General features: G+C 41.5%; 1 protein-coding gene across 1 annotated transcript in view; it reads right to left on the bottom strand.

The window, feature by feature from the left end:
- SUMO1 (small ubiquitin like modifier 1) overlaps window positions 1-13,667 on the bottom strand; it is a 29,472-nt gene extending 15,805 nt beyond the window's left edge. The window contains exon 1 of the mRNA XM_026002528.2: window positions 13,174-13,667. Within this exon, the coding sequence (XP_025858313.1) occupies window positions 13,174-13,185 (12 nt within the window). The 5' untranslated portion in view covers window positions 13,186-13,667. The remainder of the gene's footprint in view (window positions 1-13,173) is intronic.
- Window positions 13,668-16,970: the final 3,303 nt, after the last annotated feature.

The following is a 16,970-nucleotide window of genomic DNA, read 5'->3' as shown; positions in this document are numbered from 1 at the left end:
CGCTCTCTGTGCCTCTCATGAATGAATGAATGAATGAATGAATGAACAAATAAAGATTAGCCTTGGCTGAAAAAACTTAGGGGAATAAGTGTAATAAGTAAAAAGTACAGAGTAGGCAGGAAAAGGAAAGAGGAGACAAAATTCAGAGAGAGAGAAGAGGGCTATAAAATAATTTCAAATGAAGAGATATTGAAATGAAAATGAATAGAATAAGTAGTTAATTCCACTGTAGCTAAGAAAAGCAAGCCGTTTTACTAAAGGAGGTAACATGGATAATTTCTCTCAGTAATGTGTCAAAAGTAGTAGCTTTCCTGTGTACCTTACCTTAGTTTGACCACAAAATTAGCCACTTATTTAAATATAAACTCTTTTGTTCAAACACATAATTTAAGAATATAACCAACTATATTGTATTTTACAAGTAAAATAACAGAGCCATATTACCTGTGTAACTCATGCCAGTAACTTAAAACTAAAATTCTTCAACATTCAAAATTTAACAGAACATATAAACTACAAGGAGCTTTTAACTTTAAGATACAGGATAGAGTCCACGGAAATGCTTAGACAACAGAACTGACTTCGTTAGTGTAAATCCTTGCCCGTTTTTCATTCTGCAGTACCTTCAACATTTGCTGACTACTGCATATTAGGGTAGCAGACAAAATGAACCTTTAGTGAGACAGTATTTCACCTGAAAACTAGAAGAATGTCTTCAAACAGTCTCACCACCACATTTCTATGAATTTATATTCATAGTAAACAGTTGCTTCTTCCTTTAAGTATCTAGAGAAGGTAAGGACAGCTTATTCCATGCAGTGAAGAGCAATAGAGCAATGAAACCGAGTTCTCTTTAAAACTGAGAGGAAAAGGGGTCTTAGGAAGCTATTGTTTGAATTAAAACAAAGGAGGAAAACCCTCACCCAGCAGCAATTCATCAGCACAATGGGAGTGATTTTGCTCCAGTTTCTAAGATAGCTATAGAGGCTACTCAAGGACAAAAGAGTTCCTTCCCCTCCTCCGATCCCGATCCGTCGTCCACACTGCTTTTCTAAAGCACAGCTTCTCTAATTGCACAACAACCTCTAGCAAAAAGCATTAATAGCTCCTAGTACTTTAAGGCCTAGAAGCAAACCCCACAGCACCCAATACAGTTCCTCCATTACCAAAGTCAAGTCTCATTTTTCCCTTACCACTTTCTTTACAAACCTGAGGATTCAGTTAAACTGGACTATTTGCTGTTCCCTCCAATAAGTCTACTAGCATTCTTCCACCTTCAGCCCTCTGTGGTCTGTTTCCTTTACCTACCTAGACTATATATCCTCCCTGAACCTCTCCTGAAATCACCTCACAGAAACCCATCCCACACATCATTTGAAGACCAGTATTTAAAAAATACTCTTCCATGGGACACCCGGTTGTGCATCTGCCTTTGGCTCAGGTTGTGATCCCGCAGTCCGGGGATCAAGTCCCACATGGGGCTCCCTGCATGGAGCCTGTTTCTCCCTCTGCTGTGTCTCTGCCTCTCTCTCTCTCTCTGTGTCTCTCATGAATAAATAAAATCTTAAAACAACAACAACAACAACAACAAAAACTCTTCCAGGAACCAAAGCACCCCCCAACCTTCCAACTGTGACTAATATTTTCCTTTACTGTTCATATTTGCAATTTATTCATATTTTTCATGGCATTTATTCTCAATTCTAAAATATTGAACCTCTTCAACCATCTTCTCTAGTTGTTGTCCTCATATTTTTCTTCAAACTTCTTACAAGAGAACTTAGCATTAACTGTCTCCACTTTCACCCTTAACCCACTATAATCTGGTTTATACCTTACCATTCTACTTGACATTGCTCTCACCAAGGTTACCTGTTCGACTCCTTATTGCTAAATCCATCAGACAACTTCAAGTCTCATTTTTAATTCTAACACAATAGACACCTTTTTGCTAAAAGGTGTTTTTTTTTTTTGTTTTTTTTTTTTGTTTTTTTTTTTTTAAGTGGCCGGTCACCCCGCGGGCAGGGGGCAGTCTCGGGGACATGGTCTGGTGGTTACGCGGGCACAGTGCATGCGCACCTCGGGGTGAGCCCGCTCTGGCTCCAGGCTTCCCGGGCCTGCTCCCCCTCGGGCCAAGCCGTGGTAGCGCTCAGCTCTGAAACCCCAGATCCTCCTCGACGCCAGAAGACAGAATCTAGAAAGGCAGGGGACACGGCACTGCTCTCTGCAAGGGCTCTTCCAGGACACAGCGAGGCGGCCCCTCCTCTTGGGTCTGGCGGGACAACAGCGTTCCTGTGCCCCACGACAGCACGTCTCTGGAAGTGCGGCTGGGGGCTCCGGAGACTGCTGCCCGCCTGCACATGCCCGTCACCCCTGGAAGGCACAGCGCTGAGCGGCCACCTGGCGCCGGGACCGGCCGCCGTGGTAAGAACACTGGCTGTCACTCTGTCCTGAGAGGCGCGAACAGGTACGATGACTTCTTCCTTGGAAACTCTCTACCTTTGGCCTCCAAGATTCCATTCTCTCATCTTGACTATTTCCTTAAATGCTGGGGTCCTCTGGATCCCATGTCCTCAATCCTCTGCCTTGTTTTCTTAGATGACCCATGATTCCAACTACTTTTAGGTACTAATGACTCACAGTCATCCTCTCCAAATGGACAATTTTTCTGAGTTTTACACTCATTTATCCAAGTACTTGACCATTTCAACTCTCGATGTCCCATTGGTACCTGAATATAAGTATCTAAAATTGAATGCATTATCTCTAACTCCTCTGTTAGTTTTAACTCCCCTTCTGAAAATCACAATAAAAAACAAAAAACAATTCCTCTTGGATTCCCAATTGCAATAAATGGTTACCGTACAGTCAAATGCCCAAAACAGAATCTAAGTGTCATCTTTGGCTAGTCTTCCTCTCTTAAATCTCACGCTGGATCATTCAACATTCTGACAATGTTATCTCTTGATGGCTCTCAAGTTTATTCTTCTCCATTCCACTGCCTTATGTCAGATACTCATTGTTGCTCATTATCACTGCAACAGATTCCCCCAATCTTCCTCCCTTCAATTCTCCAAACTAACACCAGAACCATCTCTCTAAAATGCAATCTGATTTGCCCAGAATCTTCAAGACAGAATGTTAAGTTCAGCTTCCTTACCATAACACTGATCCTTCATGTACTGGTCCCTACCTACCAATTTAGTCTTACTCTCCTACCTCTCATGCTAATAATAGCCTTTGCTCTAGCCATATTGAACTATCTACAATTCCTTACACATGACACCCTCTACCTTATCTCCACCATCTCCGTACACATTAATCACCTCTGCTTTCTTAACCTACCTCCCTTTCAATATCACTCAGGCATCACTTCCTACAAAATGATTTCTCCAATCACTTTCTTCAACATTCCAATAATGCTTACTTTTCTCTTTAATAACCACACATTTGCGTATCTGTATCTTCTACCAGATTGAGATCCTCACCACTATACTTTTTACTCTTCGCTATATTTCTGATCAAGCACAATGTTAGGTACTTTGAAAATATTCAATATGTTTGTTAAATAAATTAATGTTTTCTATGATAGTTTTGTCTTGACTTGGGAGAAGACCCAAGTTTTTTCATCTTTATAATCTCTATAATGCCAGGCAAATACTAGGCAATAATTTAAAGCTTGTTGAATTAACATTATTTTCTGTATCATACCACAAAATTTTATTAATGCTTCATACTTCTACTATATACAATAGTCAGTCCAAACAAAAATCCTTTCAGGTTTTTATATTCACAGTTGGAAATAAAAGATAATTCACTTCAACTGCATAAGAACATGTGAACAACTAGGATATGGAATTTCCAAAAAAATCATATCCTAGTCACTACATTTTGGTGATCTCTTCTCAACTCTGAAGCACCAGAGCAATGTCATGTGTACCATTGCTTAATAGCTTCATGCTTGCCTAATACAGTCATCCAATTTTCCATGTACTATCTTTTTTTTCTTTTGACTAGTCTGAAAAATGAGAAGATCTTGAACAAAAAAGGCCAAAGATTGTCTCCAGTGTTCTCAGTGTCTTTTGTATGTCTTCTTTCCTCCTCTCCCCTGAAAAAAGCAACCAATACAGAATGGTATGGCACACTAGTTACAAAACAGTGAAAGCATTCATTCAGCACTGGGTCTGGGACACTAGGTCATCAGAGAAAACTGAATCCCAGAGAGGGCTGGTTGATTTGATTGGAAAGGAAGAAGCTAGTAATGGAAAGAAAAGTAACTATATGTACAAGATCAAAGAGAGGAACCAAAAACCTCTAAATTTTCAGGTCTGTCGGCCAGGGCCTCAATCATGGTAACTGGAATGGTAAAGGAATTTATCAGGCACCAGGCACTATCAACTCTTCTTTCCAAGACATAGAGGGAACAGCTTGGAAATAGAAGATGGCCGAATCTGGAAAGAGAACTAGACTGGAAAGAACAGAAAACCCAACAAATGTACAAAATTCATGAGAAGAATTTTACTGTGCCATTTCAAAGTCAAAAGAACAAGAACTTTGCTTAGAAGTATTGGCATTCGGGGCAGCTCGGTGGTTTAGCGCCACCTTCAGGCCAGGGCATGATTCATCCTGGAGACTGGGATCCAGTCCCACATCAGGCTCCCCGCATGGGGCCTGCTTCTTCCTCTGCTTCTCCCTCTGCCCATGTCTCTGCCTCTCTCACTCTCTGCGTCTCTCTCATGAATAAATAAATAAAATCTAAAAAAAAAAAAAGTATTGGCAATAAAAAAAAAAAAAGGCAGCAGCAGCATTGGCAACCAGTATGTTGACTACTTAATGACATGAAGGGAACATCACACTTAACTACCTCCCATCTGTCAATGACCCTTCAGCTATACAAGAATTGTTCATTCTTGCAGGGCTGGGGGCGGGGGGGTATCCTAGGGAAACCCCAGAACAAAGATTCTCATTTGATAGATCTGTTCATTACATAAGGTGTAATAATAATATTGTTTAAAGAAAAAGTCCTTCTATTTAGAGATGGAGATTTACAGATGAAACTGAAAGATTTACAGATGAAATTATATAATGCCTGGGATTGCCTTCAAAATATGAGGGAGAGGGACACCTGGGTGGCTCAGCGGTTGAGAAGCCTGCCTTCAGCCCAGGGAGTGGTCCTGGAATCCCGGGATCAAGTCCCGCATTGAGCTCCCTGCATGGATCCTGCTTCTCCCTCTGCCTGTATCTCTGCCTCTCTCTCTCTCTCTCTCTGTCTCTCATGAATAAAAAAAATATATATAAGATTTTATTTATATATATATTTATATTCCTAATGAAGAAAGTTCAATATGGGTAATTAAGTTGGGTAATTATAACACTTAACATCTATTACTAAAATATTCAAAACTCAAATTACAATAAAATTACAATTACAATTCTAAAAACACAAAATACACATGCTTTCAGCTTCATGCTGTGTACATTTAAACTTAAGACACAGTACTAGAGATTTGGAATGGAACCAACCAGACTTAATTTCAAGGCTTAAGTCAAGCTGTCCAGACTCCAGATCTTTTGCAAATTTATATTCAACCCTAGAATTGTGGTTAAACACTAGATATGAAATTTCTCAGGAACTAAAAATTATAATTGAAAATTGCACTGGTTGTGTAAACTACTCTTTGAGCCTAGACTATGGACCTACGCAAAGCCAGGAACAAATGGCTTGACTGTATACAAAAGTCTCAGCAAACAGATTTAGAGGTATGGCAGACATTGTTAATTACCTACCCAACATCCTTTTTCCCCCTTTTCCTTTATACAGTGGAGCCTAGATTTGCCCAGCTTCTCTTATGGCCACATGACATAGTGTCCGCCAATGAGATAAAAGGTGATAGACTTTTTGTTGGCACCTACTTTTTCCCTTTACTCCATCCCTTTCTCCTTCCTGGAACAAAGACACAAAGTAACCTCTTTGTGCCCACAGGAGACAGGCATGAGAGTGAAGACATCTGTTCTGGATGGGGGAGAAAGGGGTATGAAGGCATTGTGGAGCTATCTTAGTAGCCCTGAACTACTTATGTCTAGACTTCTTGTTTCATGAGAAAAACTGCGACTTATTTAACATACTATACATCAGGTTTTCTGTTATTCAACCCAAAGGAAATCCAAACAGACATAGAAGGTTCTGTAAATAGGTATCATTTGCCTTATATTAAAAACAGAACCTAGAAAACTACCTCAATATACATCAAAAACAGAATGGATAAATTGTGGCACAATCACACAATGGAATACAATTTAGCAATGTAATTTAACAACGTACAACTACACACAATATAGACAAATCTCCAAACAAGGCTGAGCAGAATAAGTCACACACAGAAGTATACACCATATGACTCTATTTACTTAACAACTGTAACGGCAAACTAATCTAATTAGTAGTCAGGGCAGTAATTCTTTTTTTTTTTAATAGTTTATTTTATTTATTTTAAGGATTTTATTTATTTATCCATGAGAGACACAGACACATAAGCAGAGGGAGACGCAGGCTCCATACAGGGAGCCCAATGTGGGACTCAATGCTGGTCACATCCTGAGCTGAAGGCAGGCACTCAACCGCTGAGCCACCCAGGTGTCCCAGGGCGTTAATTCTTAATCTGTCTACTGGCTGCAGGGATGTGATATCACTTTGTGAAAATTCAGCAAACTGTACATTTATGTGCACTTTTTTTTTAAGATTTTATTTATTTATTCATCAGAGACACAGACATAGGCAGAGGGAGAAGCAGGCTCCCCACAGGGAGCCTGATGCGGAACTCGATCCCAGGACCCGAGGATCATAACCCGAGCCAAAGGCAGACTGTCAACCACTGAGCCATCCAGGCATCCCATTATGTGCACTTTTTGATACATATATTAATCTTTGGTGAAACCGTGAAAAATCAGTGGGCCTAGATATTGAGCACAGAGGCCAGCAAACAGAACTCCACTTTTGCTTCAGATTCTCATTAGCTCAGTAAAGGGTAATCAAATGCAAAAATAGTGGTCAAAAGAAAAGTGTAATAAATACAACACATCTTTAAATAAACTGAAGTTATGTGGCAGGAATATTCACAATTTAAACTGTAAAAGTAGGGCAGCCAGGTGGCTCAGCGGTTTAGCACCGCCTTCAGCCCAGGGCCTGATCCTGGAAACCATGAATCGAGTCCCACGTCAGGCTCCCTGCATGGAGCCTGCTTCTCCCTCTGCCTGTCTCTGCTTCTCTCTCTCTCTCTCTCTCTCTCTCTCTTTCTCTCTGTGTGAGTCTCTCATGAATAAATAAAACCTTTTTTAAAATTAATTAATTAATTAATTAAACTGTAAAAGAAAGGGGGCACCTAACTGGCTGAGTTAGAAGAGCAAGCAACCCTTGATCTCCATGTCATGAGTTCAAAGCCTACACTGGGTATAGAGATTACTTAAAACAATTTTTTTTAATTTAACTATAAAAGTAAGGTGCTCAATAATATATGTGTGAACACACCACATGACTTTTAAAGAAGCAGAGTATTAGAAAATTACCTCCCCAAAATCACTTTACAGAAAATTCTTAAACGGGATACTAAACCTATCTTAGAGAAAATTATCCATAACAATCTCAATGTCCTGGAAGTAAATGATTTGATCTTAAAGTTACCAGGTCTACTGATAATAGAAATAAATATCAAGAAGGAATGTAAAAACATCATAAAAGGAAAACTATTCTGACAACCAATCCTTCCTCAATAACAGAACATCATGGAGGCTGAAAGAGGAGAAGATACCAGCTGCTTCAAGTTTTTGAGGCAGCCTTCCAATTTAGGGCCTTTAAGGGTGCCTAGTATATACTGACATTCAATAAATACATGTTAAATGAATGAATCTGAACACTCATTCCTTCAAAAACTTACTAAGTATCCAATTACTGTGCTAGGCACTTCAGGAAGAAAGGATAAATAAAGCCTGATTCCTGACCCTCAAAAGCACTCTAATAGAAAAAGACACTTAAGGGCAGCCCTGGTCGCGCAGCAGTTTGGCACCGCCTGCAGCCTGGGGTGTGATCCTGGAGACCCCGGATCGAGTCCCACATTGGGCTCCCTGCATGGAGCCTGCTTCTCCCTCTGCCTGTGTCTCTGCCTCTCTCTGTGTCTATGAATAAATAAATAAAATCTTAAAAAAAAAAAAAGAAAAAGACACTTAAGTAAATAATTATTGTAACATTATATATAAAAGCTACAGTAGAAAGAGTCTCAGCTTTGCTGGCTGTATCATAGTCAATGAGGTTTATCCGAGGCTCTACTGTTGCTAATATAAAAGAGACATTCTAACTGCTAATGGGGCTAACAGGTATGAAGACATATTTGTCTTTATAGTTTGAATCTGAACTACTCAGCTAAACTTCATGAATACTCCAACCTTAACAATCATACTCAGTTTTCAAAATACTATTAAATATTGTTTAGGTGACATTTTATTTGCAATGTTTTATTATAACCTATATGTTTGCAACATCCACTAGCAGCACCTTATATATCTATCAGAGAGAAGAGACATTGTATCAATCCTCTCCCAGCATTCCTATGGAATGCTCACTGTATCACTAACTACATGCTCAAGTCATAGCTACAGTTTACCAATCTTACTATGTGATATAAATAGTATACATAATTATAAATTCTAATAATTCATCATTTTCTCCTGCTATCTCAAGCTAACAGTTGGTAAGATCAGTAAACATCAGCAACAAGGAAGATATAAAGAATATTGCAAGGAATAATGCTATCCTGACAGAAGAAATACCATTAATGTGGTAAAAATAACCATAAATTCTTTGTTACTCTTCCTATTGAGATGAAGCCTAACTGCCTTTCCATTGTTGACTAGTTAATAATACTATATTGCATATTTGAAAATTGCTAAGAGATTACATCTTAAGTTCTCGTTACAAGAAAAAAAAATTGTGTGGTGATAGATGTTAACTAGATATACTGTGGTGATCATTTCACAATATATACACAAATATCAAATCATTATGCTGTATACCTGGAGCAAGACGGTGACCTGTCTGGGTGTCCTTTCCACTGGGGGTTCTTCCCTGACTTTGAACTTCACAGGATTCTTATTCATACTTGAACCTTTCTCGTCACCCCCTCCTCAAAGCATCTCTTGTGTCATTCGAAAAGAGCTCTTCAGACCTTAGACCAAAAATCACCCCTTTGAGGGGGTGGCTGTGGGTGCCAAGAGTAGAAGGGACCCGCTGGTCAATTATATTCCCAAAACAAATAAATAAATGCCTCTCCCTTGAATCTGGGCCGGCCTTAGTGATCTGCCTAACCAACAGAATGCAGAGGTGACCTCCAAGGCTACGTCCTAGGAAGCTTGAGGTTTCCACCCAGGGTCCTCTGGAAACATTCACGCTCTTGTTAGCCGAGCTGCCACAGATCAATATTCTGGAGTCCCTATGCTGAACAAAACACATGATGAAATCACTCAGAGAGGCTCTGGGACTTTATGAAGAGCCCATCCATTCCAGCCCCCTACCATATAATCCCAGCTGAGGCCCCCCACACCAAGGAGCAGTGGTGGGTCTAGCCCACAGAACCCTGCCCAAATTGCAGATATAGGAGCAAAATATAAAAGCGTTTATGTAAGTTACTAGGTTTTGAAGTAGTTTGTAAGGTACCAACAGATAACCAGAATTACACAATACTTTCAAATCCTTGACTAAAAGAACATAAAAGAAAATCATTCAGACTCTGAGGTGGGGGTGGGGAGAGTGAACCTGCTCACAACAGATTCAGTTAGAATTTCAAGTAAATCAGTCACCCAATTATTACAAATTAACAGACCTGAATTAAAGAGATTAAGTTCATGCTGCCTTTAATGATTTGGGCATGGGAGAGAAGCTTGGGGGAACCACTATAAACCTGAATATAGGGAAGAAAGGAAAAATATTGGAACAAATTACCCATACCCATTCTGATAGTAAGCTTCTGGTTCTATGTAAGTGCTCAGATTTGCTGCAAGGTGAGATCAGGTTAAAGGAGAGCACCCAATGAGATCTACTACTGGTTAAAGGCTAGTCTTTATTCTTTCTGAGGGATCATGTACCTCTGATGAAAGCTATGGGTCCTTTCTCTCTTAAAAAAAAAAAAAAATCATGTACAAATACTCACAAAACACTCCATATAGTTTCAATGGATTTTCAGCCCTTAGGGTCCATGAACTTTGGGTTTAGAACCTGTTTTAGAGGGTAGCCCAGGTGGCTCAGCGGTTTAGTGCCACCTTCAGTCCAGGGCGTGATCCTGGAGTCCCACATCAGGCTCCCTGCATGGAGCCTGCATCTCCCTCTGCCTGTGTCTCTGCCTCTCTGTGTGTGTATGTGTGTGTGTGTTTGTGAGTGTGCCTCTCATGAATAAATAAATAAAATCTTTAAAAAAAAAAAAAAACCTGTTTTAGAGGATTATTCAGTAATGGTTCACAAATCCACTAGATAATGCTGGCATTGTCAGAATTATAACGAAGTATTTCAAATTCACAAAACAATATTTTCACTAATCAATGGAGAATCCAGCAACTCAAGTCTTTATTTTAATGTCCACCTATTTTTTTTTAATTTTTATTTATTTATGATAGTCACAGAGAGAGAGAGAGAGAGAGGCAGAGACATAAGCAGAGTGAGAAGCAGGCTCCATGCACCGGGAACCCGATGTGGGATTCGATCCTGGGTCTCCAGGATCGCGCCCTGGGCCAAAGGCAGATGCTAAACTGCTGCGCCACCCAGGGATCCCTAATGTCCACCTATTTTTAAACCTAAAATTCAACTGCAATATCTTAGCACCAAACAACAAACTTCTGAGAGGTGCCTCAGAAAATGCATCCTTCTAAAAGAACTTGGTTTAAGTTAATACTGTCTTTTAGGGACAGTGGTTGAGTCTCATGCTGTTGATACTGCAAAGTAATAACTTGAGATTCTTACTCTTGCTCATAAGCCTCTTAAGGGTAAGAGTTCAGCTTCATACCACTTTACATACTTAACACCCAACACTGAAATTGTACTGGATCTTGATTATTAATAATGTTGCTGGTCAAACAGACGGGAGCAACAGTTCTCAAATTTTTTGGTCTCATGACTCTTTTACACTCTTAGAAATTATTTAGAACCCCCTAAAGCTTTCATCAGGCTGGTCATATTTATAGAGATTTACAGTATTAGACATTGAAACTTAGAAATGTTTTAAGTTTCATTAATTCATTCAAAAGTAACAATAAATCCATTATGTATTAGTAGAAAACATTTTTATTGAAAATATTTTTCAAAACTAGTGAGAACAATACTACTTTGCATTTTTGCAAAGCTCTTTAATGTTTGGCTTAATAGAAAGCAGCTGGATTTTCACATCTGCTTCTACACTTCAATCTGTTGTGATAGGTCATGTTAGTGTCCAGAAGACATCACTGAACACTCATGAAAGAATGAGAATAAAAAGACAATTCCTAGTATTATCATGAAAATAGTTTTGACCTCGAGGACCTTCTAGAAAAGCATCTAAAAAACATCTGGCCACCTGTTCGGGTACTAAGTCCTTTATTTCTTCTTTCATGTCTCTCTTAATGACAAATTCAAACTGGAGCAATAAATTCTACAATTTAGCTTGTAATTCTTTCTTTACATTGCTCTTTCATCACGCTGTAGTACATTTCAACATGCCTCCTAACATCAAAATAAAAGGCTGATGAAACTAAGCATTTACACCTGTTCTTTCCTCCCTGGTAACCAAGTAAACAACTACCCAGGGACATACTTATAACTCCCATACCAATTTGGGAATTAGTCTAGACTGTTGGTTAAGAAGATCCATCCAAAACTAATCTAGATTATGGTTAAGATTCAAAAATACCAGTGTACATTTACCTCGTAGTACAAATCCACACAAGCCTCGCTTACTCTCGCCAAGTGTTACTAAACTAAACCGAGTTAGAAGCCTGGGGAGTAACTGTGTCAAATTGAAAAGTTCAAGTGCATTATGAAGTTGAATGAAAAACAAGTCTTCCAGATAACTATCACTAAACAAACAAAAGATCCAAAAAAGACTTTCAAAAGTTAGTCATCTGAGCAAACAAAACGAAGTCCAGACAAAAACGTTATGAATCAAAAACTAGCCATAAACGTGGTTTAACTAGAGAAGGGTGAGGAAGAAACTTACCAAGCAAAACTGAACACTGCAGATCTCGTGCAAATCCCAAGTAAATTCTTGATGCTAACGCTGAGACGGAGCGCTCTGCCACAATAGCTTTCTGTGAATATTACGCAACTGCTCTACATACACCCAAGTTTTCCCCATCCTCTCCCTCAAAAGTATCAGCTTGAGGTTAATGCCCAGATCAAACGCTTTCGGTTGCCTTAGCAGTTTCGCTCTACTTTGTTTCTCGGTTATTCCGAGTGCTCTCTTACAACTGGAGAGTTGCGGAACCAATCCCGAGTAAGAAATGGGAAAGTACAAGAAAAGAGGCGACAGCTCTGCACCACCGCACGGAAAGCCTCAGCGGAGCGGCGACGGCCCTGCCCTAGCAGCAATCCAAGGAGGAAAGCGCAGCTTTTTAGGTTCCCAGCAACCCCAGCCGCCTCCCGCCCCCCACGCCCCCACTCCTGCACTAGCTCGACACGGAGAACCGAAAAGTGGAGTCCACCCGCTTTTCAGGGCCACAGAGCCTCCCGGGCTGGGATTCTCTCCCGTTACATAACTGGGGCCTAGGGCCCTGCTGCTGCACCCGGTCCCCGGGACAGGGAGACGGACGTGCTCCCCAGGGACCCCTCTCGGGGAGGTAGAAGCTGGCTCCTGCACCTGGTCGACCCCGAAGAAAGAAGGGGGGAGCGACTCGAGGGAGGCCTCCGTCAGAGACGCCGGGGCACAGGGGGTGATGAGCAGGCCCGGAGAGGAGCAGGGCGGCTCCCGGAGGCCGGCGGCAGGCCCCGGCGGCTCCGACACGAGTCCACCGCGCCCCCCCTCCGGCCGAGGCCCCACCGGCCGCCCCCTCCCCCATGGCGCGCTCCCCTCCCCCGCGTCTCCATCCCTGGCTCCAGCCGAGAGGCGAGCGGACCGGCGGAGAAAGGCCTCGGCCACGGCCATCAGACCGCTCCCGCCCCGGTACCTGGTCAGACATGGTGACGGCGGCTTCACCCAGGGTCTCCGCACCGCAGCGGCCTCGGGTAGGCAGAACCTCGCTCCGGGGTTTACAAATCCGTCTCTCTTCCCCACAGCACAACACCGCGGCTGGAGGGACTTCCGCTACGTGTCGCGTCACTTCCGCTACGCGTCGGGAGGCGGCGTGGGGGGGAGGAGGAGGAAAGGCGAGGCGGGAAAACGGGGCGGGGGGGCGCGGAGCTGCTTCGCGGGCGGTCGCTCCCGGCAGTTCCCACAGGCTCCTCAGCTCCGTCGAGGCCTGGACCTGTCGCCTCCGTCCGAGCGTCGCCTCCGGCGGAAATGTCCCCGGCCTCCCGCCTCGGTGTTTGGAGACTGACGAGCAGCCGCCCCCCCCCCGCGCCTCCGGCCCCCAGCGCGCCTTTGAAAGCTGAGCCGAGGTATTTCTGTCGTCTCTTCCTGGCCTTGCTCGTCAACTTCCTCAGATAAATTCGACGGGGTTCTAGTGCTGTTGACCTGAAAGCTAACTTCTGGTTAAGCGGCCTCCCCGCCTAACACGTGACCTTGATTTTTATTCAGAAAAGCAAAACAAAACCAAACGACCCCATGGGACACAATCTGGATGGCTACGGATTAAAGACATTCTTGGGAAAGTTTTCACACCCGTGGGGAAGAAGAGGTAATTCAGACCCTGGAATTAATGGCTGTGAGTTAAAGAATGGTTCTTAGATGACTTCTGTGAAATACAGTGGTCCTGCGAGCATAAGGGTAGAGGAGAAGGATCTAGACCCATGAAATAGAATTGAGGTTCTGGAAATAATAAACCCTCACACACAGATTAATTTTTCGACTGGACTATCAAGACAACTTAAAGGTGAAAGATAACTTGCAACAAATGTTACTGGGACAACTGGATAATCACCCGCAACACACTGAACTTGGATCGCTACCTCACAACATATGAAAAATTAACTTTACATGGATCAAAGTCCTAAATTTAAGAGCCAAAACTATAAAACTTAGGAGATGGGGCACGTGGGTCGCTCAGTGAGTTAACGAAGGGACTCTTGATTTTGCTCAGGTCTTGGTCTCAGGGTTGTGAGATCCAGCCCCGTCTTGGGGGGGTCTGTGCTCACCATGGAGTCCGCTTGAGATTCTCTTTCTCCCTCTATCCCTGCCCCTCCCACCTTTGTGCACCTTCTCTCCCTAAATAAATAAATAAAATCTTTAAAGAAAAAAAAAAAAGCTCTTAGGAGAAAACATAGGCATAAATCTTCTTGACCTTCGATTAGGCAATGGATTCCTAGATATGTTGCAAAAAACACAAGCAACCAAAGAAAAGTAAATAAACGTCATCAAAATTAAAAACTTTAGTCTTTTGTGGTGAAAAAAAATAGAAAGAATGAAGAAAATATTTGCACATAACATATCTGATAAGGATCTAATATTCAGAATGTATAAAGAACTATTACAATTCAATCCTAAAAAGATAAATAGGACAATTTTTAAATGAGCAAAAGATCTCAATACACATTGCTCCTAAGAAGATATGCAAACGGATTAATGAATGTGAAAAGATGTTCAATCATTAGCCATCAGAGAAATGCATATTAAAACCACAATAAGGGGCAGCCCCGGTGGCCTAGGGTGTGTTCCTGGAGACCCTGGCTCTCTGCATGGTGCCTGCTTTTCCCTCTGCCTGTGTCTCTGCCTCTCTCTTTCTCTGTGTGTGTGTGTGTGTGTGTGTGTGTGTCTATGAATAAATAAATAAATAAATAATCTTTAAAGAAAAAAACTATAAATAAATAAATAAATAAAACCACAATAAGGAGTTCCTGGGCAGCTCAGTCTGTTAAGTGTCTGTCTTTGGCTCAGGTCATGACCCCAAGGTGTGAAGGCGCAGACTGGTCTGAAGGCATGCAGGTGCCCTCTGCCCTCTGTGTCTATTCAGTAGTTCCCTACTGAAGACTGGCGAGCTCAACCTGCCGAGCAGCCTGATCTGCAGCTCCCACTGCTCAGGCCGCTGAGTGCATTGGAATAACTACTGAGTGGTCTTAAGTTGCTCTTTCACAAAGGCAAACAAATGGAAAAAATGTTGACAGAAAATAAAGTTTCTAAAAGTCAAATAAATAAAAATAAGATGCTTTGGAAAATATTCTGACAGTTCCTCAAATTGTTATAGTTGTCATGACCCAGCAATTGTATTAGATATATACTCAAGAGAATTGATAAGATGTCCATACAAAAACATGTACACAAAAATTCACAGCTGATAGCAAAAAAGTAGGAACAATCCAAATGCCAACGGCTAACAAATGGATAAACAAAAGCAGAATACACCTGAAATGGAATACTATTAGGAATACTATTAGGCCATAAAAATGAACTACTCCTACACTGTGGATGACCCTTGAAAATATTATGCTAAGTGAAGGGAAACAGCCACAAAGTATGATTCTAATTATATGACATGTCCAAAATAGGCAAATCTATATAGACAGATAATAATAGATTACAGGCATACCTCAGAAATATTGCAAATTTGGTTCCAGACTACTGCAACAAAGTGAATATTAAAATAAAGCCAGTCAAATGAATTCTTTAGTTTTCCAGTGCATATAAGTTATGTTTACACACTAGTCTATTAAGTGTGCAATACTATTATGTCTAAAAAACAATGTACATACCTTAATTTTAAAACATTCTATTGTGAAAAAGTGCTAACCATCATTTGAGCTTCCAGCAAGTCATCATCATTTTGCTGATGGAGGGTCTTGCCTTGATGTTGATGGCAGCTGACTGACCAGAGTTGTAGTTGCTGAAGGCTGGGGCCACTGTAGCAATTTCTTAAAAAAAAAAACAAAAGGGATCCCTGGGTGGCTCAATGGTTAGCACCTACCTTCAGCCCAGGGCATGATCCTGGAGACCTGGGATCGAGTCCCACGTCGGCCTCCCTGCCTGGAGCCTGCTTCTCCCTCTGCCTGTGTCTCTGCCTCTCTCTCTTTCTGTGTCTCTCATGAATAAATAAATAAAATCTTAAAAAAAAAATGATACAATCAGCAGGTTTGGCTAATTGATTAGATTCTGATTTGAGTAACCTGACATGGTGATATCATTCTAAGATTTGATAGAAAACTTGAGAAGGGGAGCCTGGGTGGCGCAGTTGGTTAAACAACCAACTCTTGACTCTTGGTTTCGGCTCAGGTCATGATCTTAGGGTTGTGATCTCAGGGTCGTGCGGCTCTGCGCTTAGTATGGAGTCTGCTTGAGATTCTCTTTCTGCCCCTTGCACTTGTGCTCTCTCTCTCTCTCTCTCTCAAATAAATAAATCTTTTAAAAAGAAAGAAAGGAAATCTTGGAGGAGAAGATTTGCAAAGAAAAAAATGATAAATTTTAAATGTAGGTGTGCAGTGCCCAGAGCCATCATCCAAGGGAAGATGTCCAGGAGGCAGTTGACATGATTTGGAGCACTGAGAGAATTCTGAGCTGAAGATAAGAGATTTGAAATCACTGGTATATAAATGTTGTTGGAGCACCTGGTGGCACAGTCAATTGAGTGTCCAACACTTGGTTTTGGCTCAGGTCCTGATCTCAAGGTCATGAGATCGAGCCCCACATTGCGCTCCACACTCAGCAGGATGTCTGCTTAGGGTTCTCTCTCTCCCTCTCTCTCTGCCCGTCCCCTGCCATGCAATACACTCTCTCTTTAAAAAATATTTATGTGTATATATAAATAAATGATAATTATTAACACTTATTGAATGTCAGGTCCTCTTCCACGTACTATACATTTATTATTTCACTTAA

The sequence above is a fragment of the Vulpes vulpes genome, chromosome 16, assembly GCF_048418805.1.
Source record: "Vulpes vulpes isolate BD-2025 chromosome 16, VulVul3, whole genome shotgun sequence".
In the NCBI taxonomy this organism is placed as follows: domain Eukaryota; kingdom Metazoa; phylum Chordata; class Mammalia; order Carnivora; family Canidae; genus Vulpes; species Vulpes vulpes.
This window is presented reverse-complemented; position numbering and strand designations above follow the sequence as displayed.